This window comes from Opisthorchis viverrini (genome assembly GCF_000715545.1).
Source record: "Opisthorchis viverrini unplaced genomic scaffold opera_v5_99, whole genome shotgun sequence".
NCBI lineage: Eukaryota > Metazoa > Platyhelminthes > Trematoda > Opisthorchiida > Opisthorchiidae > Opisthorchis > Opisthorchis viverrini.
The window spans coordinates 1,406,806-1,425,930 of NW_008751754.1; the positions used below are offsets into that span (position 1 = coordinate 1,406,806).

The following is a 19,125-nucleotide window of genomic DNA, read 5'->3' on the forward strand; positions in this document are numbered from 1 at the left end:
CACACCCACTAAGGGCTTCTTTTTTTGAAAGTGGGCATTATCAACCACTCTATCTAGTTGTCTGGACCAGATTCCAAAATGCAAACAAACAGACCAGATCGGCGCTGACTGAAGAATTCACCCTTATCTTTGAACAAGACGGGTCTCTGGTCATCCAGACCAGAAGTTTGGTCGCGCTTGAGAGAGGCCGTAAGTGGTTTAACGTTCACCGCATAGGTTTCTACGTCAACTGCGGGCTGCAGATGAGGGGCAGTTGGTGGCCACGATTCGACCCAGCGGTCGATGTGGGTTTTATTTAAACTGGTTACTCCCCCGCTTGACTTCACGAAAACGCGGTTTCCAGTTTTGATGTGCCTAGTGCAGTCACCTTAGAAATATCCCTAAATTTTTTACTGAAGCTTGAATACTAATCAGTGGCCTCGAATTAGAATTAGTGTGGTTGGGCTGCCGCGTCTAGATCTTTGTTTCTACTGACTTCCCACTTTTATGTTCAGCGTGGAGAATAATATACTTGGACTACATCACAGTCGTCTGATTTCCTTAATGAGTACCAACCTGTGGACTGTGCGTAACGCCAGTGCCAGGCTTTCCTGCTGTTGATGTTATAATTCCCCTGGGTGCTTGGCAAGAACCGCTGGTTAACTTCATGCCAAGCCCAGCGCAGACATTCAAATGCACTCTATAAAAGCGCACTTCTTACCACTCTATGCTAGTGTGCTCGTAGATCTTTCAGTCACAGGAACAGAGGGAGTCAACCTCACATTTTACTCAATTTATTAAAGCAGACCTGACTTAGAATTCGGGTAAATCACTTACAATTTGGGCCATTAATGAAGATATTAAATTGTTCTTGCTTCCAAAAAAACAATGATTGTATTAGAAAACAGAGGAAATATTTCCCTATTCTCGGAGTCCCGGATGGTCCCAGTTCCCGTCCAAGGTCATTGGGTGAGAACTATATTCTCAAAGTGGTAGGTCTTGGTCGCACAGCCACTAACATCACAACACTACACCGATCTAAATCATACTGACGATCCGTTTCCATCGACCAGATGGAACGTGGCTGGCCGTCGTGTGTGAATACTACACCCTTCGCAGTCCAATGTGTAAACTCAAGTGTGCTAATTTATCCGACCATTTTTCTGAACACAAAATTTTCATGGCCTTCACAATCGGAAGATAAAATAATGAAAGTAAAAATACCAAAAGACGAAGAATAAGTGAAAATAAGATTAATAAAGACGCACTGACACTGGCTCATCTGTCATGACCCTAACACGTAGAGAAAGAGATAAAAGCGCATAATGGGGTATGCGTGTTCTTGGATGTACATATCGTGTGTTAAAGCACATTTCCAATTTCAGTTTCATACTTTCTGCTGTTGTTTACCTATTTTCGCCATACTCGCTCCAAACCCTGACACCTTAACCCCAACAGTCATAGCAAAGCACGAAACGTCAGTCAAGCTTTCCATTCGTGAAAATCCGGGGGTAGGTCTCTCTAATCGCCTGGAGTTTGAACCCTTTATCATAAACTCAGTTGATTCCCACTGGGTTTTTGTAGGTTTGTATCTCCAATCCGTTGAGGCTACATATCACGTAATACTTTACTGTAGCATGATTATCAGGTCATACTGCACCAAATGTTGCCCCCGTGTGGTTCACCGTTGACTGGCAGTTCTTGATATATGTAAGACATGTGAACTGACAGTAGGTCATACTGTCAAATGAGCACTGACAGAGCACCGCTAGCCAAATCTGAATCAAACGAAATCATGTGTTATTCGTTTATAAGGCTTCCTCTGACAAATGTTTTAATCAAAATAATCACACTTTTGCAGCCGATAGCCTCTGTATGCAACACCATGCAGGCAAACTTAAGCCAAAATATTTCAGTTTGTTTGCACTCGAAAGGAAAGTTGGCTCCGTGAATGTGGTCATCCTTAAAATAAAGGCGCCATTAGAAAAGGGTGGGTAACTTTGTTTGGTTCAGTTGATAAAGGCTGTGTTATAGCCTATCCGTCAGGTCATCAAGCCATAACTCCTAGGAACGGGTGAGTTCGGTGCCTTATGATGGTTTCGCACAGAAAACGAAGACCGCATGCCATCCAACGTGTCAGTCAGGATATTACAGCAAATGGAAGATTTTCATTAAAGCCATCCACTTTTAGTTGCTTCACAAGATTTCGGAACAAACTACATAGTTACTTTCCCTGTGTTAGGTGTCTGACTACACCATGGCTTTACTTCGTATACCCAGATTGCTTAAAAAGAAATAACATTGGATAATGGGGATAACCTCTCAGGTATCATTGGTTGATAAAAAGCGATATACAAAAACGTCCATGGAACAGGCAAGTTTTGCTTGTTTTTCAGATCAAATCAATCTACTACGTTTTTCATGAATTAAGTCAATGTTGCGACACCCAAAACAGAGTACTAATGTGGAAGTTGCTACTCTTTGCTAACCAACTACTAGCCGATTTCACAGTAGGCTAAACTATCCGAAAGGAACAATCAAAGCGGGAACCACAGAACATTTATAGCTGTTCGTAGAAGTAAAACTGTTATGGAATGGAATGGGGTCATTAAAAATCGCTTTTTAAGTTCATCTGAATTCAATGAGTTCCCAGTTGCAAAAAATAAGCGATCAAGAATGAGGTCATTGGAAACAGCATGCAAAAATCTGAACGCATTTGCGGAGGGAATTCTGCCGAACAGTAATCGCCTCCAGCTATGAGGAATGCTGGAAAAGTCTAGCAGTATTCATAAGATATATAACAAATAATTATTTCAAAAAAACATCCAAACTTTCTCCTGAGTGAGCCGAATTTTTGCAAGTAATTTTTGTCAGAGCCCAAACTGTAACCAATCCAGATTGGCTAGAAGGTGATGGAACAGAGATAGCTTTGGAACATGATGGCACATACCTTGTAATTAAATGATGATTCTGTTACTTTGAGCAACAGAAGGCAAGAAAAGTAACGCAGCACAAAGTTCACAAACTATAGCCATAACATTCGATAGTCATTAAAAAGCAAGAATCTCCTTATCTAAGTCAGTAGTCATTGCCGGTTTATGGCAGGAAAGGATGGTAGATATTTTAAAACACAAAATAACATGACCAAAAAAGCAGAAGCTATGTCCTTTATGGGGAGGGGCGACATAACCGTTCTTAGATAAATATCCCCGCTTGCCGTAGTTCACAGGTGCTTTAGGACGAAAAATAATGAGCTCATAGGATGTTGCGTAATCCAAACCAAAGAAAAGCTCACGTACATTGGTGCCATCGGCCAACTACTTTTTAAGATACTTTATTAACCGGCTTGGTTGCCATATTAAACACGAGCCACTTGCTAAACTTTTGGGTTCGCTTATGGCATTCATGGTTTTGGGACTATGAATTTCTTGAATCACAAGATTATTCATAGAGTCCTAATGAAGATGTAAAATTTTCTTCTGCCTCTCGAAGATATAATGAGGATTATTTTCTGATTACCGTTTTACTGTTACAGGGAGTGCTATTCGCTATTTAGACAATTTCTTACCAGATATCAAATTTGCGACCCACAGGATCGGACCATTGGAGAACCAAGCTAGTAGACGACTTACTCCAAGATATGAGATCCTACCTTTTCCTGTCTTTAAAATGTGGCCTCTCCTTCTTGACGCAATCGTCTTAACTGTATGTTCTTGCGCTACGTTCAGCTTGGCTCATGAGCTTTTTGTTTTTCGCCCCTTTGGATCCATGTATTTAAAAGAACTACCTATCCTGAAAACATTGGGTGCAAACCCAATTTCACAAAGACTTTCCGAACTCACGTCTTCTCTGTACAGTTTTTTGGAAAGCACTAAAACCCTGGGATGATACAGACCACTGAGGAGTAAAAAACGTACCCATGGGAAGTGCTTTTCTACAAGTAAAATTACTATTCTCAGACAGTTCAACAGCCAAATTTTGAGTAGGAAGACGGGGAGAAGGAGAGAGAAACTAATTCTAACACTAATTATCTTCGAGAGTGACGATCGATTTGCATAAAAAATAGAGGGTTGGTAAGTACAAAATCCTGCTCAGTGACAGGTAGATCAGTGTATGTCCACGCCCATCGCAATAAGCTATACAGTCTAACTGAAAGTGGTTTAAGTCCACTTGACACAGACCGACAGTGTGTAGCAGTTTCATATTGGCTGCACAAAATGATGACGCATCTGCTACTTAAATGACTGTCTGTAGGTACTTATGGATTAAACTAACGGGAATGAAATCTTATGCACGTAGAGATTACCGAGTACTAGCTTGGTATTTCTTAAAATAGTTGGTTCCAAGCCTGTCTAGCCAAACCGCTCATCTTCATCTCGGCCAGAAGACAACAACAATCATTGACCAACTGACTTTCTGTTGGACCATTTAACTTTATATATGTCCTCTGACTGACACTTCCCGGGGCAAAATGTTCGAGGATTATAATTTTCTCTCCTTTTAACGTTATCATAGGTTGCTCACTGGAGACAGACATGAAAAGAGTCGTTTCTTTGACATCTCTCCAAAAAATGATTCCTTGGTTGATTATTTGGGAAATTCTCCCAGTTAAGTTTGTTTCAGTTTTTTTGAACAAGGTTTTCTTTGAGAAATGCACTCATTTGCAAATCAATTTGGTTTTCACGGGAGAGTCGATTGAATCACTTGTTTATGATGTCCTCCAACTGAGTGTGCTGCACACAGGCCGCCTCATGATTTAGTTGACACGATATTCGAGACATCCCAGTATATTTTTGTAAAGGAAACTACTCACAAGGTTGCTGAAAACGCTTCGACAGCCCACGACCGGTTTCGCCCTTCTTGGGGCTCATCAGGTAGGCGCAGTCCCCAAGTTTCCATCAGCCTTGTTCTACTTGAACCCAAATCGCACTGTTTTCGAGAAATACACTCATTTGCAAATCGGTTTGGTTTTCACGAAAACAGTCTAATTTTGGTTCAAGTAGAGCATAAGGTTGACGGAAACTCGGGGACTGCGCCTACCTGATGAGCATTAAGAAAGACGAAACCGGTCGTGTGCTGTCGAAGAGTTTTCAGCAGCGTTGTGGGTAGTTTCCTTCATTAAAAAAGGTTTTGTTTGCCTTGAGAATCACACGAATTATCTTCAGGGACGTCAATATTATTAGGTAGCAAGAAACCATTAGCCCTTGAGGAAACCAAGAAAACCCTTATTCTAAATCATGCCCCAAAACTGTATCCGTCGGATGTCATGCTGCCTTTTTGTTCACGACGATTTAAGTGATCTAGACTAACCATGCACGCCTGAGACAAGTATCTCCATAGCCCCGTGGGCATACACAGTGATGGTAATCATTCATGATTATTAATAAGGAATCGAAGCGGAACCAAGGAGTACTTTGTCAGAGCAGATGAATTGCATGAAAACGCGAGCAAGGCATTTCGCTGCAATATGGAAAACACCATCCTTCGGACAATGGAACATCTGGTACTTTTGACAGTTGAATACTTTTGAATTTCCACTCATTTATTTCATCAGACATTGGGAGAATGAGTCCTATGGTTACGTGGAAAATTTCTCGACGCGCTTCGATTGAGTATGTTTATGTATGTGTATATAATTATATGTACATATGCATATATGTATGTGGATATATTGATTCACCCGAAACAGATTCCCTGAACAAGATTTAAAACAGGGCTGAGGGGTAATTCCGACCACATCTTTGGTGGGATCATCCATTACAGACCGTAATAGAATACGACAGCCGTTCTCTGGCAGTTTGGAGGAATAAAACAGTAGACAGCCAACCGGAGCGTGAGGTCAGATGTGTTAATAAACCTCAGTATGTCGATGCGAGAGGCTTGCGACATCCGGAGCGTATGGGCGTTGACTCCAAACAGTGAAGTATTTGAGTAATCTGAAGTGGCTATTTGGGATGCGTTTCAATTTGGAACCCGCGACACCGGAAACTGATAGCTTGTAGAAGAAATGATGAAATACTCTTCCCTGAATGAGTAAAACCCCTGTGTGCTTCGCGTTGATAGAGCATATTCCCGAGGACCACCAAAGTAAGCGTTGATCCCAAATAAGCTTCAGGATGGTCAAAGATAGGAGTTGCACATTAGCTGTCTTAGTTCACCTTAGGCCTTTTGTGCAGAACGACTTCTTTCATCGCGTGTATGTAGAAAAGACAAATATTTAGCAATCATAGTTGGTAAATACTCACCCAGTAGGTAAACATTTAGCAAACTTTCCGAAACTAATTTTAGCAAATACTTACCCCCTCTTTTAGCGTTTAGATGTCGATTAGGACTATATGAACTTCTTTCCTATGGTGGAACCAAATTGGACTTTAACTCGCGTCTCACCCTACTGGCTTCTCTACTACAAGTATGAATACCCCACAACGGAGGCGAAACATCGACCTCAACAAAGTGAAATTCCCTGGATACTGCCAATGTCTCAGTGGCTTCAGTTTGAAACGCAGACAAATTGGAATTGCGCTGAATGTACTTCTCAGTTTTAAACTTAAAGTTTCTCTTGGTTCGGAATAATAAATCCGGCTGCTACGCACTACTCAGTCAATACAATCCTTCTCGCATAAACTGAAAATAGTTTGGAGTCAATGACCGAACCGCCTGAGACCATTTCAAAATGGTTGAAATTACCTGCCTAAATCAACATTTGAAATCCAAATTTCCGCTAAAAATGTGCCCCGATGGATGTTGCGACAAATAGCAAAAATAAGTGAATACTATCAGAGTTCTCTTTCCAACCAGATCATCCCTTAGACCGTTGAGAATACGTTGCAAAAGCATCGAGAAAGAGACTTGTAAGGAGCAGTGGAGTCCGACTTGTTGAAGAACTTAACGTCACCATAAGCTTTATTTCAACGGATAAAGCACCGAAAACAAACGCTGTAGAGCATCTACAAACGCGCACAAATGAGGCCATAACTATGATACGGTTGAGTTGGTACAGACCGTGAAATTGTCAGTTGTATAGTTGGACACCATGTTTCCACATTAACGTTATTCAATGGCTGGGCGAAATATTGGTATACATTGGAAGCTTGTGGTGGTATACTTGTAAGGGTAACTTGTGTAGCAATTTTAAGAACATGTAGAACCTGGTACATTTGACAGTTTGTTACATTTGCGAGGTAATACTTTTGACAAACACACGTGTTGTTAAGTGCAGCTACCGTGGTATGGGTAGCTGGTGTGGATCAACAAATCTATATTGTTTCTAGGATGTTGGATATCGAGAAGTGGACGAAAACGTGTCATGTGCCGTAAAAAGAGGTTCAACGCGGCCTCCAGGCGACCAACAGAGTTGTTGTAACTAGCCATACGGATTAAGAAGTCACCTTCGGAAAAAGCGAAATCGTTTGGTCAAAAAACGTTTAGTGCTCTCCCAGTGTCGCTTAAATCGAAATGCCTAGAATCGGCAAACTAAAAAAGGACTCTCAATACAGGCAGAAACTTGGCAGCTGTCTGAATAGCAGGCATGTAATACAGTTGAATGATTTGATATGTGCTTTATAAGGAAGTCGCCATGAACTCTTTGGTAAGCTACCACCGTTTGCACGCATATTAATAAGAAAAAGATTGAATAAATGAACATGCATGTCAGGCGCTCTCGCTCTTCTAACCTACAATGTTCGATTAAAACATTCGCCTTAGGGGGAATCCTTACTGCTCGGTGATGCAGATCTTAAAAGCCGTAACTTGGACAGCAGGTAAGACATTGTTTCAAGCGTCCGTGGCGCTAATTGACTGCAAAGTCCTGGTAGCCGGTCATTCGATCGACACAACCAGGACCGTTGCTGAGTCTTTGTTCTAGGAGTCCGGCAGATCCCTCACATCCTTCGAGCTTGCACACATTCACCTGTTCAGACTTGATGATTCGGTTGCGTCCAGTGTGCTTTGGTGCAGTAGTTCTCACACGGTTGTCGCGCGAGTCAAATGTACGTAGTGCAAATCCCTGGACGGCCAAGGGAGTTATGATAAAAGCAAACCTCGAAACAAATGATTCTGCCGTTCGTTGTGGACTCACCATGAAGCTCGTGTCAAGACCGGAGGACGACTGCTCGAATGCGAGTGACGTAAAAGTGGAGTGTATCTCTCACTGTTCATTATATTCTACCGAGCTTTTTAATTCGTTCGTAGCAATGAACGTTCTATCTTTTCTCCCTGTGGTGACAAATTTGACATAATTTTTCTTTTTCTACCCCTGACTTTGATTCTAGCCCACAGCATTTATTCTGATTGATTCACTCGGATGTGATTTGAACCTGCTGAGCATCACGACTTCGTCCGGTTTTATATGACTGCTTACGTTAATACCGTAGGAGTAATTCGACCTCGAAATGAAATGTCTGTACCTAAAACATCTTTCGCATCTTAAATGGTATCGCGATTTCACCATCGACAACCAACTTTCCCAAGTTATATGTATCCAAGCTTAACCATAACATCCGTCTGAAATTCGAGCTCGTAATGCCTTCCATCATCGGCACGATTCTCAAGAAGCCTACGACGAATTAGAGTTATTTTAGCCAGTATTTTTTAAACTTCACGTCCATCTAAGTTCAAACCGATCGCACCTAACCTGAGATAAATCACCGAACCACATATCGAGGCGCTAGGACAGAACAACACATTCTGCTCGTTGTCCATTTCTTATACTACTCTGTTGTCGAATCTGTCTTCCTTTTGACTAATCAAATTCCACAAGTACTTGGAATCAGTCATGCAAATAAACAAAATGCAAGTGGGTTGGGGGAAAGAAAAGCCCATTTCCTTCAAGGAAATGGTGCGATTTTTTTGCAGAAAACCTTGGAAATTTTGTTGCCAATCTTTGCAGTGGGACCATGAACAAATTACGGAGAGAAGCTATGTAATTTGGACAAAAATCCTGCGTGCCACGACCCAGTGCTCAGCCGATAGTCACCCAGATCGATGCATTGGACCGCTTTTAATTTATTAACAAACTGCACCGTTATACAAAAGCACAAAAGGGTCAGTTTTTCTCAAAACTCATACAAAAATGGAATAAGTAACAAGTTGAACTTCTTCATTAGAATTCTCTATAAATCAGAATCATACCCCAGAGATGTTTTTCTGGAAGAAACAAATTTGTGACAGGTCGAAAACTACCGATATTAGAATACATGTGGATAATTTCTTTCTCTTTGATCCGTTTCAATAAGATCAAATATACCAATAAGTTTGTGATCGTTTTGAAGAGAATCCTACAGCTCGATCACAGTACAGACAGAAAATATCGAGTCTGGACTTTGATCGAGTAAAAGTTATTAATTTTAAAAATCACACGCAAATATCGATTTTTCCGTCGACACAGACACATCAGCGGACAGCTAGTAGGGTTTGAGCCTTATTCGTGCTGTTAGTGGTTGTTGACCGAAGGTCGCTAAAGCACACAGCTTATAAATTGATAAACACACCCAGAGTATGTGAGCATGTTCATACTATGTGGACACGCTTGTTTGTCATAGTCTGTATACTTTGGTCTGTCAGCTGTTTGGTACCGAAACCGGAAAATCAAATTATTGGAGAGGAAGATTACGCCCTTGGTGAGGGATTAGAAGTTCAACACAACTACACCGACTGTCCTATTTTGGATGATGCTTGGAAGCGATTCACCAACCGTCTACTTGGAAGACAACTGCCCGTGGAAGGGGAAAACCCTCCCGTGGCTAGAATCAAATATGTGAATATTGACATACAATCTGGATGTAGTGAAACCAAATCGTTGTTGTGGCCACGAAATGGAGCAAATGAGTCATGTAGGTTCAAAGTATTTTTTGTCATGTACCACGAAGACTCAGTTAAAATTAGCAAAGAAGCCATTTACATCAATGCCGAAGAAATCTGGGGCACACTGTATGCTCTAGAAACCGTCGCACAACTGCTTCGAAGGACACACAATGGGCAGGTCTGTTTTGTCTGCGCAAATCTGGTTATTTACACAAAATAGATCATTATCAAGAGTCAAGATATCATCGACAAGCCAAAGTTTCCTCACCGGGGTTTTCTCATTGACTCGTCAAGACATTTTTTGCCCGTAACAAACATCCTGCAGTTCCTGGTAATTTGTTTTTGCACATTTATTGAGTCTGGCATGTCATGTGACTTTAGGATGCTATGGCGATGGTGAAAATGAACGTGCTTCATTGGCATATTGTTGATGATCAGTCGTTTCCCTTTGTGTCATGCAAATTCCCCAATTTGTCGGCAAAGGTACCTTAATTTTGACGTGCGCGTATCCCCTCCAGGGCTCCTACGATCCTGTTCACTATGTGTACAGCAGAGATGATGTCAGTCGTATACTGGACTACGCTAGGAGACGTGGAATCCGTGTGATGCCGGAGTTTGATACACCAGGTGGGCGCTGTCTTCGGTTTCACTGCCGGAGTTGATACACCAGGTGGGCGCTGTCTTCGGTTTCACGATCTTGATATGTTTTTCATCGCTCAGACTTCAGTTTTCCCTTCACCTGTATTTCGGACAGCCTGTCACCACATTCAGGCCCCCTTCCTCCGCTAGAATAAACTTTCAGTGTATTATTGTAGAGGATACAATGTAGGTAGTTTTTGCCAACAGGAGACAATTAAAACTCAGCTGACTCCGTTATCTGCAATAATCTTCAACAAGATGCACTATGTAAAGTTTGCCTCGTTTCCACGTGAGAAGACATTCAACGTGTCAAAATATTTCTCCATATATGGCACCACTCATATGGTTGATTGAACCATTGAACGGCCTACGACCGGTCTTGCTCTCCAGTAGGGTGTGAATTTTCAATAATTTTTATTGGTTTTGTTTGTTAATTGAATTGCATTAATCTGGAGATCAGACAGGTATTTGAAACTCATTCTGATTTTGGTCGGCAACTTAAAAAAGTCAGCCGAATCGTTTGCTCATAATAACTCTGGCGTTTCACCTACCTGACGAGCCCCCGAAAAGATGAAACTAGTAGTTAGTAGTCAAGACTAATTACCAGTCGAATTAGTATCAACAAGTCAAGAGATATAAAAAGTATTTCTCAACTTTGTCTACCGAGATGAATCAAACAGCCTTACATCGATCCTTCCAGCACCAGAAGCTGCGTTGGGTGGGACACGTGTCGCGTATGCCGGACCATCGTTTACGGAAGAGAATGCGGTTTTCCGTGCCCGATTCAGAGTTGCTTGAGCAGAAAGGTGGCCAACCTTTGACCTGGCAGAGGGGCATGAAAGACAGTGCGAAACTTTTGGGTGCTGTTGGTGCAGTTGTTGTAGTGTAGTTGGGGACGTTCCAAGATATGATTGTTACACGATGTCAGTTCTTGTTGTCACTTACTATCCAGATTGCCTGAATGAAAGTCATGAGGTGTATGTACCTCGGAATGATTGTAGTAAGCTAGGGCCAAGTCCCTTCTTCGTCCAAGTTTATTCTTTTCTTCACAATAAGGCTTTCGAATAAATCATAGTCGTACGGTAGCGAAGCATCGGTGTTGAACCCTAATGTCATGCTGATGATGGCACCGATCCTTATGCTTGCAAGTGTGCTTGCTTAGCTAACGCTCACAGTACAGTTTGCATGTTGGCCATATAAAAAGTGAAAACTAACTCTAATGCAACCCAGTGTAAATAATGAACTTGTGCGTGTGTGCCTACACCTGGTCTACTGTAGTTCACTGGCACCATGGCAACCAGTGTGGTGTTTATTAGGCTGTGGCAAACTAAACTTTCAGTGCTTGTTTGTTCCAAAATTTTCGCCACATGATTGCTTATCTCGCCAAGCTTTGGTTAAATTTTCACTCCATTTAGAACTAAATGTGTGACACTAAGATTAATAGCCTGGATCGTATTTGGTTACTGTGGGAAACGTGGGCAACATTTATGGATGTCATTTTTATTAGGCTTGTTGGTTGCTCGTAGACCAAACTATGACACTTCGTCCCACCAAGAGGAATCCGCATAAGGAAATTCCTCCCGATAGTACAGCATTATCTACAGTGCAATCTTTTGTCAAAGACAGCAATCAGCAACCAATATCTCTTAGATAGTACGATAGCAGAAAAGCGTTATCAATGGTGACGTGGAAGAGAACGTCGACTATGGACGTGAATCTAGTACATCTTGTGAGATCTGGTGACAATTAGGATGGTGTGTATGATGGCGAGTAAGATGCAGATAAGGTAGACGATGACGATAATGATCCAGTGAAATGTTGAAAGTAGAATCAAAGTTTATTAACATAATTGGGGGAATCGCCTCTGAGTTCTTCTATCGATAGCTTCGAATATCAGCTTCTTTGGTCTCTGCTTTCTTCTAAGAGTTTTCGTCACACCGAAATACGGCAAATGTCAAACTAATGATGACATGTTTAGGTACGCAACTTTATAGATTGCAAGTAACGAAGAAATTGGTTTGCCCAGAGAAAGTAGCATACGATAAGTGTAGCAGACGCTGTTGCCTGAATCAGATACCATTGACTGTGGCAAATTACTGGTTAGCGCTTCAATTGATGGTTAATGGTGAAGCATAACTTTCAGAGTAGAACTTCTTTATGATTGGACCGCCGATCATCACACTTGGCTGCGGTTATGGGTCATGATGTAATCTTTTCGAAGATAGGTGTCCTGAAGATAGCCCATACACCACGAGGAGCGAGCCACCTGAGTCTTGCGTGAATGTCATACTTGAACCGGTTACTAAACAAACCTGCATGTTTTTTATCCATCCAAATGGCCATTCAGAAACACAGTTTGTGTGCAATTGAAAGCATCTGACGATTTTTGTGCAGTTTGGTTCCAAGTAGAATGCAGTCTTGGCGGACACTTGGAAACTGTGCCGATCTGGTGAACTTTAAAAAGGGTGAAACCGATTGTGGCTTGCCGAAGCCCTTTCAGCAAACTTCCGAGTAATGTGAGACTTCCAGATCCCGTAAGTCGTCCCGCCTTCAAAATAAAGCAATGAGCGAACTATTCTCGCCTCACCTAGCACTTATTCAGCCCAAGCTTTGTAGAACTACGTTAAAGGACCAGATGGCAAAAATCCATGTTACATGTGGAGATGAGTGGAAAGACGCTGCTTTTTTATCACCTCAAAATCCATACCCAGACTCCGGTCATGCGCTTACACTTTTGGCATGATTTCAAGCCATTTCGGTCAAGCTATCTGCACGCTACATTAATCAACCGAGGCTTGATAAGTGGTTTACTTAAGCAGTTAAATTATAATCCATCCGTGCACCTTAGTTTGTTCAGGCATTGTGTCATCATCCGGTAGTCGCTTGCTCAGAGTTTTGTTACAAGCCCGGTGCAGCTAGCTGTCTCCCTCTAGGCTCGGATTTCTCAATGGTCAAACGTTGGAACCAGCTACAAGGAGCCTCCTTCACATCTTGGTGCGACTGTTGGCGCACCTCAACAAATCATTGACCTTTCCTGAATGACATTCGTGTGGCATTCACAGAGTCAGCCTCTTACAGGTTGATCATCAGATAGAGTTCTGGATAATACAATCTAATGGCTCTCCAGATAGGAGAGTTGCTGCATACAAGGTGGCTGTTTAAACCTAACTAGGTTATCAGAATTAATTTGGAAAAAAGAAGCTGTTCCAAACAATTGGAACCAATCGACTGTCATAGCTAGGCTCAGAAAAGGTCTACCAGTAAGTTAATTCATCCGTGAAGTTAGAGGCCTCAGGTCTGTCACAACGTGTCTACTTGAATTAGTTATACTGCCAGAACTATCATTCGTATGTGAGATGTAGATCTGAAAACAGCTAGCAGAGTTTTATCTGAGTACGAATTGCATTCATGTTCTCACATTACGTCAGTGTTCTTGGCGGTACCAGGTGAACGGCTGGCCAAAGGGTGCGCTTTACCTTGACTTCAAAGCAGCCTTTTAGTTTGTAGATAAGTAACTTCTCATTCGCACAATCAGCCAACAATGGACGTCGGTGCACGCTTTAAATGTACTCCGCTATATTTGTACTCAATCTTCGTGTCATTTAAGAGTTTACAACGAACTGTCGAAAGGTTTTCCCACAATCAGTGAAGTTCGACAAGGCTACGCTCTCCACCATTCCGTTTTGTTTTATCATCAACATCATCATGGAATGAACATTTTGAGAGATCGAGGACCTCCGCATCGAAAATACATCTAGAGGAAAGCTTATGGAATGATATTATCCGGACACACTTATGTTGTTCTAATATGGTCAGCAACCCACGCCATTCATTTTACATGGGATTTCGGAACTGATCTTTTGTTTCGGTATGTATACCTTAAAACTGCAGTGTATCGCTCCAAGATTTTCGGTCCCCCCTGCTGTCTGAAACATCTAAGGAACTCGAGTTTGTTAATATGTTTAATGAGTTGAGCGGCAGCACCAGTCCTTACTATTTTACTGCAAATTAAGTAAATGCACGCATTGTCAAGGCAGGAGCCACATTTATGAACCTACGCAGTTAATCGACTTTAGACTTAACCGAATCGGCCCACATTTTTCATATTTTAAGCATTGCACCTATTTTCGAAAAAGACGGTGTAACATGTGTATTACCCTTAAAACTCAACCAAAAGTAAAACGAAACATCAACCATTTGATTAGCAATGTGATTTTCAGTTTCCTTGCGTCTTAGACCGCCTTTTAATCGATTTTTCATTAGGTCTTGCCAAGGCTCAGGAATTGCTTTTTTGGTAATTATCAAACAACACAAGATACTCCAAACATATCTAACTTACTTTGTGTTTGAATTAGCCTCACTCTGTATACCAGTGTTGCTGGATCCGGTAGCTTATCGGATAGCTCCTATGCCTATTTGTGCGCCTCGTACATACCGTGCTGCCACGTACCCGGTAACTTAAGCCAGAATGGGATACTGTTAGGCCAGTGGGACACCAGACTTTCTGAACTATGTTTGTATCACTTCCTCAAGCACTGTCATCACAAGCAAGCTCGAATACAGTATAGTTTCCACAAGAGCTCCGCTAGTGGGCAACAGCCGGTCTCATTTTTGCAGATAATGAATGAATGTTGAGAGAGATTATGTCAGCTAGGAACAGCAGTTGACCCTTGTCAATATTTTTGACAATGGCCATATGCCTACACATATTTATGGACTAACAAAAGGATGTCAAGCAGCTGAGGAAAAGCAACTCTATCTGTTAAGAGAAATCGTTCTTTACCAGACTAAATACACTTATCTTCTTTCAGGCCACTAATTAATTGCCAAATAAATTTCAGTTCGACAGCTTAATATCTTTGTATTGTGAATTTATCTTACACCATACTCTTCAAACTCTGTCACATACTCGAAATTCCAGTCTGTCTAATCTAATTGAACCGGATCTGCCGAGTTTCCTGTGATATGTTTGAGTGTGTGTATTTGTCACAGGGACGAAGGTGATTTGTTTCATGTTCACGATCGGTTCCAATATTTGCAAACAGACTACTATGCTTCCGGTAAGCCTGCATACATTGTTTGCCAACTATACATAAAACGGAAACCTTAAAATTGATACGTAGCCCATTATCGAATCCAAGAATTTCGATTTCCAATTAATGTGCATGTTTCTCCAATGCAACTCTGAACACATAGTCCTAAACATTAGAACAAAGCGAACAGGTCAGAAAAACTATTGTAAAATCAGTTTTCTTGAGCCATAAGAGTAAATATCTGTATTAAGTTGCCCATTGTAGAGTCTTAGTTATAAAACGCAGAAGTATGTTTCCGGGTTCTACGTGTCATGTGAGCAGACTGCGCTGTGTATCCTCCTTAGTTCCCTAATTCTCCACCATACTGCAGGACATACATACTCCTGGGGAGAAGGCGATCGGAAGCTTCTAACTCCATGCTATTCCGAAGGTGTCCCTGACGGTACATACGGGCCAATGAATCCGGCAGAAAGTTATACATATGAATTTCTGGTTGATCTTTTTGAAGAAGTCACAAAAGTATTCCCAGAGCAAATGTTTCATCTGGGTGGAGATGAAGTTCCTTATGACTGCTGGTGAGTACAACTGGGCTGACTTACATTTTCTTCAGTTCCTCTGAATAATTGCAAATCATTATTTCGGGATTGCGCAAGCTCTGTGATTAATTAAAAATTTAAAAAATTCTAGAAAAAACTAAAAAAATTCAATATGCCGCTCAGTAAACAAGTTGGTAATGAAGTGCTAAAAACTTGAGAATTGTCAACCCTCTTGAACTGTCTCGCATTTTTCATCGCACTATGTCGTGACAAACTGTTTCTGATCAGTGTAAAAATTTGTTTAAACAGTTGCACAGGCAATCTTATTGGTGATATAGTGAATTGCACGGGAGCCGGACAGATGACAAATGTATGGTGCACTTCTCCCCTCTCTCTCCCCGTCGAGCTGCCGGTGTAGAACATATCGACGCAGAAATATCAGCTAGGTATCATGCAGTGAAGATTTCCGAAACACACACTGTCCGGGGACTCGCTTACTGCAGACAGCATTGTCGCAGTGATATAAGGTAGCCTCAACGTAGGAGGTACTTTTCCCTATCTACGTTATTTGTCTTAAGTCGAACCTAGAAAGTATCGCATAGTGTGCTATACTATTACATTTATAGAAAATTACTTGAATGAGTTACTACAATAACTTTCCTTCGCAGAATGGAGGCAAACCAGTTATTGGAATGTCCCCAGGTGAAATGGCATCACAGGGAAAAAGATAAGGTTCCTCTCAAGGGGGTTAGTAACCGGAACTGAGAGAAACCGCTATTTTGCTTTCTTTCGAAATATGGCTCCTTTACGAATGTGAATGTGAACAGTATTGCTGGTAGTCGTTGTCAAATAGGCGTTTCATAAAACGTTGGATCACACAGCTGCATGTGAATATGTGGCCGCAAGTGAGTTATTCATTGCGTCAGATAATTCGTGTGAAAGCAAAAGACTAAGCCAAGTGTGTTCCCGTGCTTCGCTAAGCATGACCATCCAGTGATCAATAGGTGTCAGTTATTGGAATAAATTCAAGACCTAGGGATTCCCGATATTCAAGTGATCCATAATGATTGCATATATGCTATGCGTCCCTTGATCTCTCCTCGTAGTTACTGACTGGAGTGCACAGTGCAACCAAAAGTTGCCAGCAGTGTGAAAGAACCTTACATTTGTCAGCTGAACCCCCATTCTTTATCGTAGCCTAAGGAAATTTGAGTTAAAACTTCCTTAGACCATCTCCCTTGTGTACAACCACAGATGAGCCTTCCGACAAACCCCGGGATGCAGATTGGCGTATGAGCGAAAACGATTCATATAGAACACCTTTCTGCCAGGTCGGATAAATGTACGAAGTGAAACTCAATGATACTCAGCCGCAGAGGAAAGACCAGTTCGGTACATCATTGGGGAGATTGAAAATCTAACTCTAATAGAACGAACTCAATAAAACTTGAGCAAGTCCCATAAGGTCGGATGCGGCCACCGGTAAAATCAGCCAAACAAAGAAGACGTATTGAAGGACAGTTGTTTACATTCCGACGGCTCATTGAATGTGAGGCAGCTCTTTAATGAGCCGAGAACTTAGTCATTTGTAGACAAGTAGATAAATGGCCGGGGGAATTCGGAAATGAAACGGACCGACAAAAATAAGAAGAATGTTCCATTTATGCCAGTACAACAAATTATGACTTGTATCAAATAATAATAAATAATTATAGCGGATAAGAAATAAACTATTTCCGATCCTGTGTGTGGGTTTGCCAGTAGAGCGCAAAAATTTATGTACTGTTGATACGATTCATCCCACTGGTTTACGTCTTCACTTCTCTGTCTATAAGACAACATGTTAAATTCACTCAACTATCCTAAGTGAGTGGGGATTGGAGCACATCGAATTGCTCGTGGTACTGAATCAACAGGCATCATCCCTGCTCGTTTGCTTTTTAGGTTAAAGTGAAATTTCATTAGAGCTGGTGTTGGTGATTATGGAAATGAGCACGTGGCACCTCCAGTTGCGTGAAACAGTGGAGCACAGTTATCAGACTGCCTGGAATTTGACCGCCCTTCTTTTCCAACCCAGTAGGACTTTTTGTCGAAGCCACTCAAGAATGTGTTGTGTAAACGTAACCATATGTAACTAGCTAATACGTCGTACTTAAACAAAAAGCGTTAAAGTATGTGATGGTGAACTTGTATTGGAACTATTTATCATCTTTTCTTCTGCAGGGCTTCCAATCCAGGGGTACAAGAGGTTATGATACATCTTGGTTTTGGAAAGGATTATCGACGTCTGCAAACATATTACACGGAACAGGTTATAAACCTGGTCCACAAGATTACCGAGGGCCATAAAACAGTAGTACCTGTCGTTTGGCAAGAGGTATTTGATCAGGGACTTCGGGTGAGTTTTACAGTAATTCCGCAAATTTGTTTTTTTTTTAGCTTTCATTCACTGTGCATGCAAAGGGGCACCCATTTCACATAGATTCATGTGTAGCCAATATGTGCAACCTACATATGTGAACAGCGAAAGACTAATGTAAAAACACTGAGTGTACTGTCTTGTTTTCAGCATTTACATAACAACCGGGTTCAACAATGAACTGTAACGAACAGCTGAGCGAACAGACTAGACTGGTACCTAATCCAGTTTTACTATCATTCACATTTGGCAAATAAACTCAAAATGTGACGCTACTCATTCTTACTGGTTTCTCAAAATATCACAGATGTTGCCAAATCAGTTTTCATAGGACTCAGAAGTCATGCATAATTCATTGCCACTATTAGTGAGTGAGGGGTTTATCGAGTACACAAAGATGAAGAAAGGCCGGTTGAACTGGACGGAGTTGGCTGTTGAACCCAATGATGATGCTTTCTGCCGTAATTGATAGGCGACACCTGGCAAACTTAAATTTGGCATAGATTATATCTTGAGTAATGTGTTATTCTTGTCTTTCTGACGGCAGTATGTCTGAATATTGGTAGCTTTGGTGGGTTAGTCGTATTTGACCAACTTGCGTTTGATCTCTTATCGGACTTTTGCAATGGGCTTGCAAACATCTCGTCACCATGTGAGGAGACGCCGATTGTACGTGCACCAAGTGTGACGGGAGATGAGTGTGTCTACATCCACGTCT

General features: G+C 41.6%; 1 protein-coding gene across 1 annotated transcript in view; it reads left to right on the forward strand.

Moving 5' to 3' along the window:
• Positions 1–9,493: 9,493 nt before the first annotated feature.
• The window catches only part of T265_05296 (hypothetical protein), a gene marked incomplete at both ends in the record, with an annotated part of 28,408 nt that continues 18,776 nt past the window's right edge, over positions 9,494–19,125 (forward strand). Inside the window, 6 exon segments of the mRNA XM_009170271.1 lie at positions 9,494–9,982; positions 10,001–10,111; positions 10,162–10,263; positions 10,299–10,407; positions 15,823–16,027; positions 18,212–18,386. Coding sequence (XP_009168535.1) covers positions 9,494–9,982; positions 10,001–10,111; positions 10,162–10,263; positions 10,299–10,407; positions 15,823–16,027; positions 18,212–18,386 — 1,191 coding nt within the window.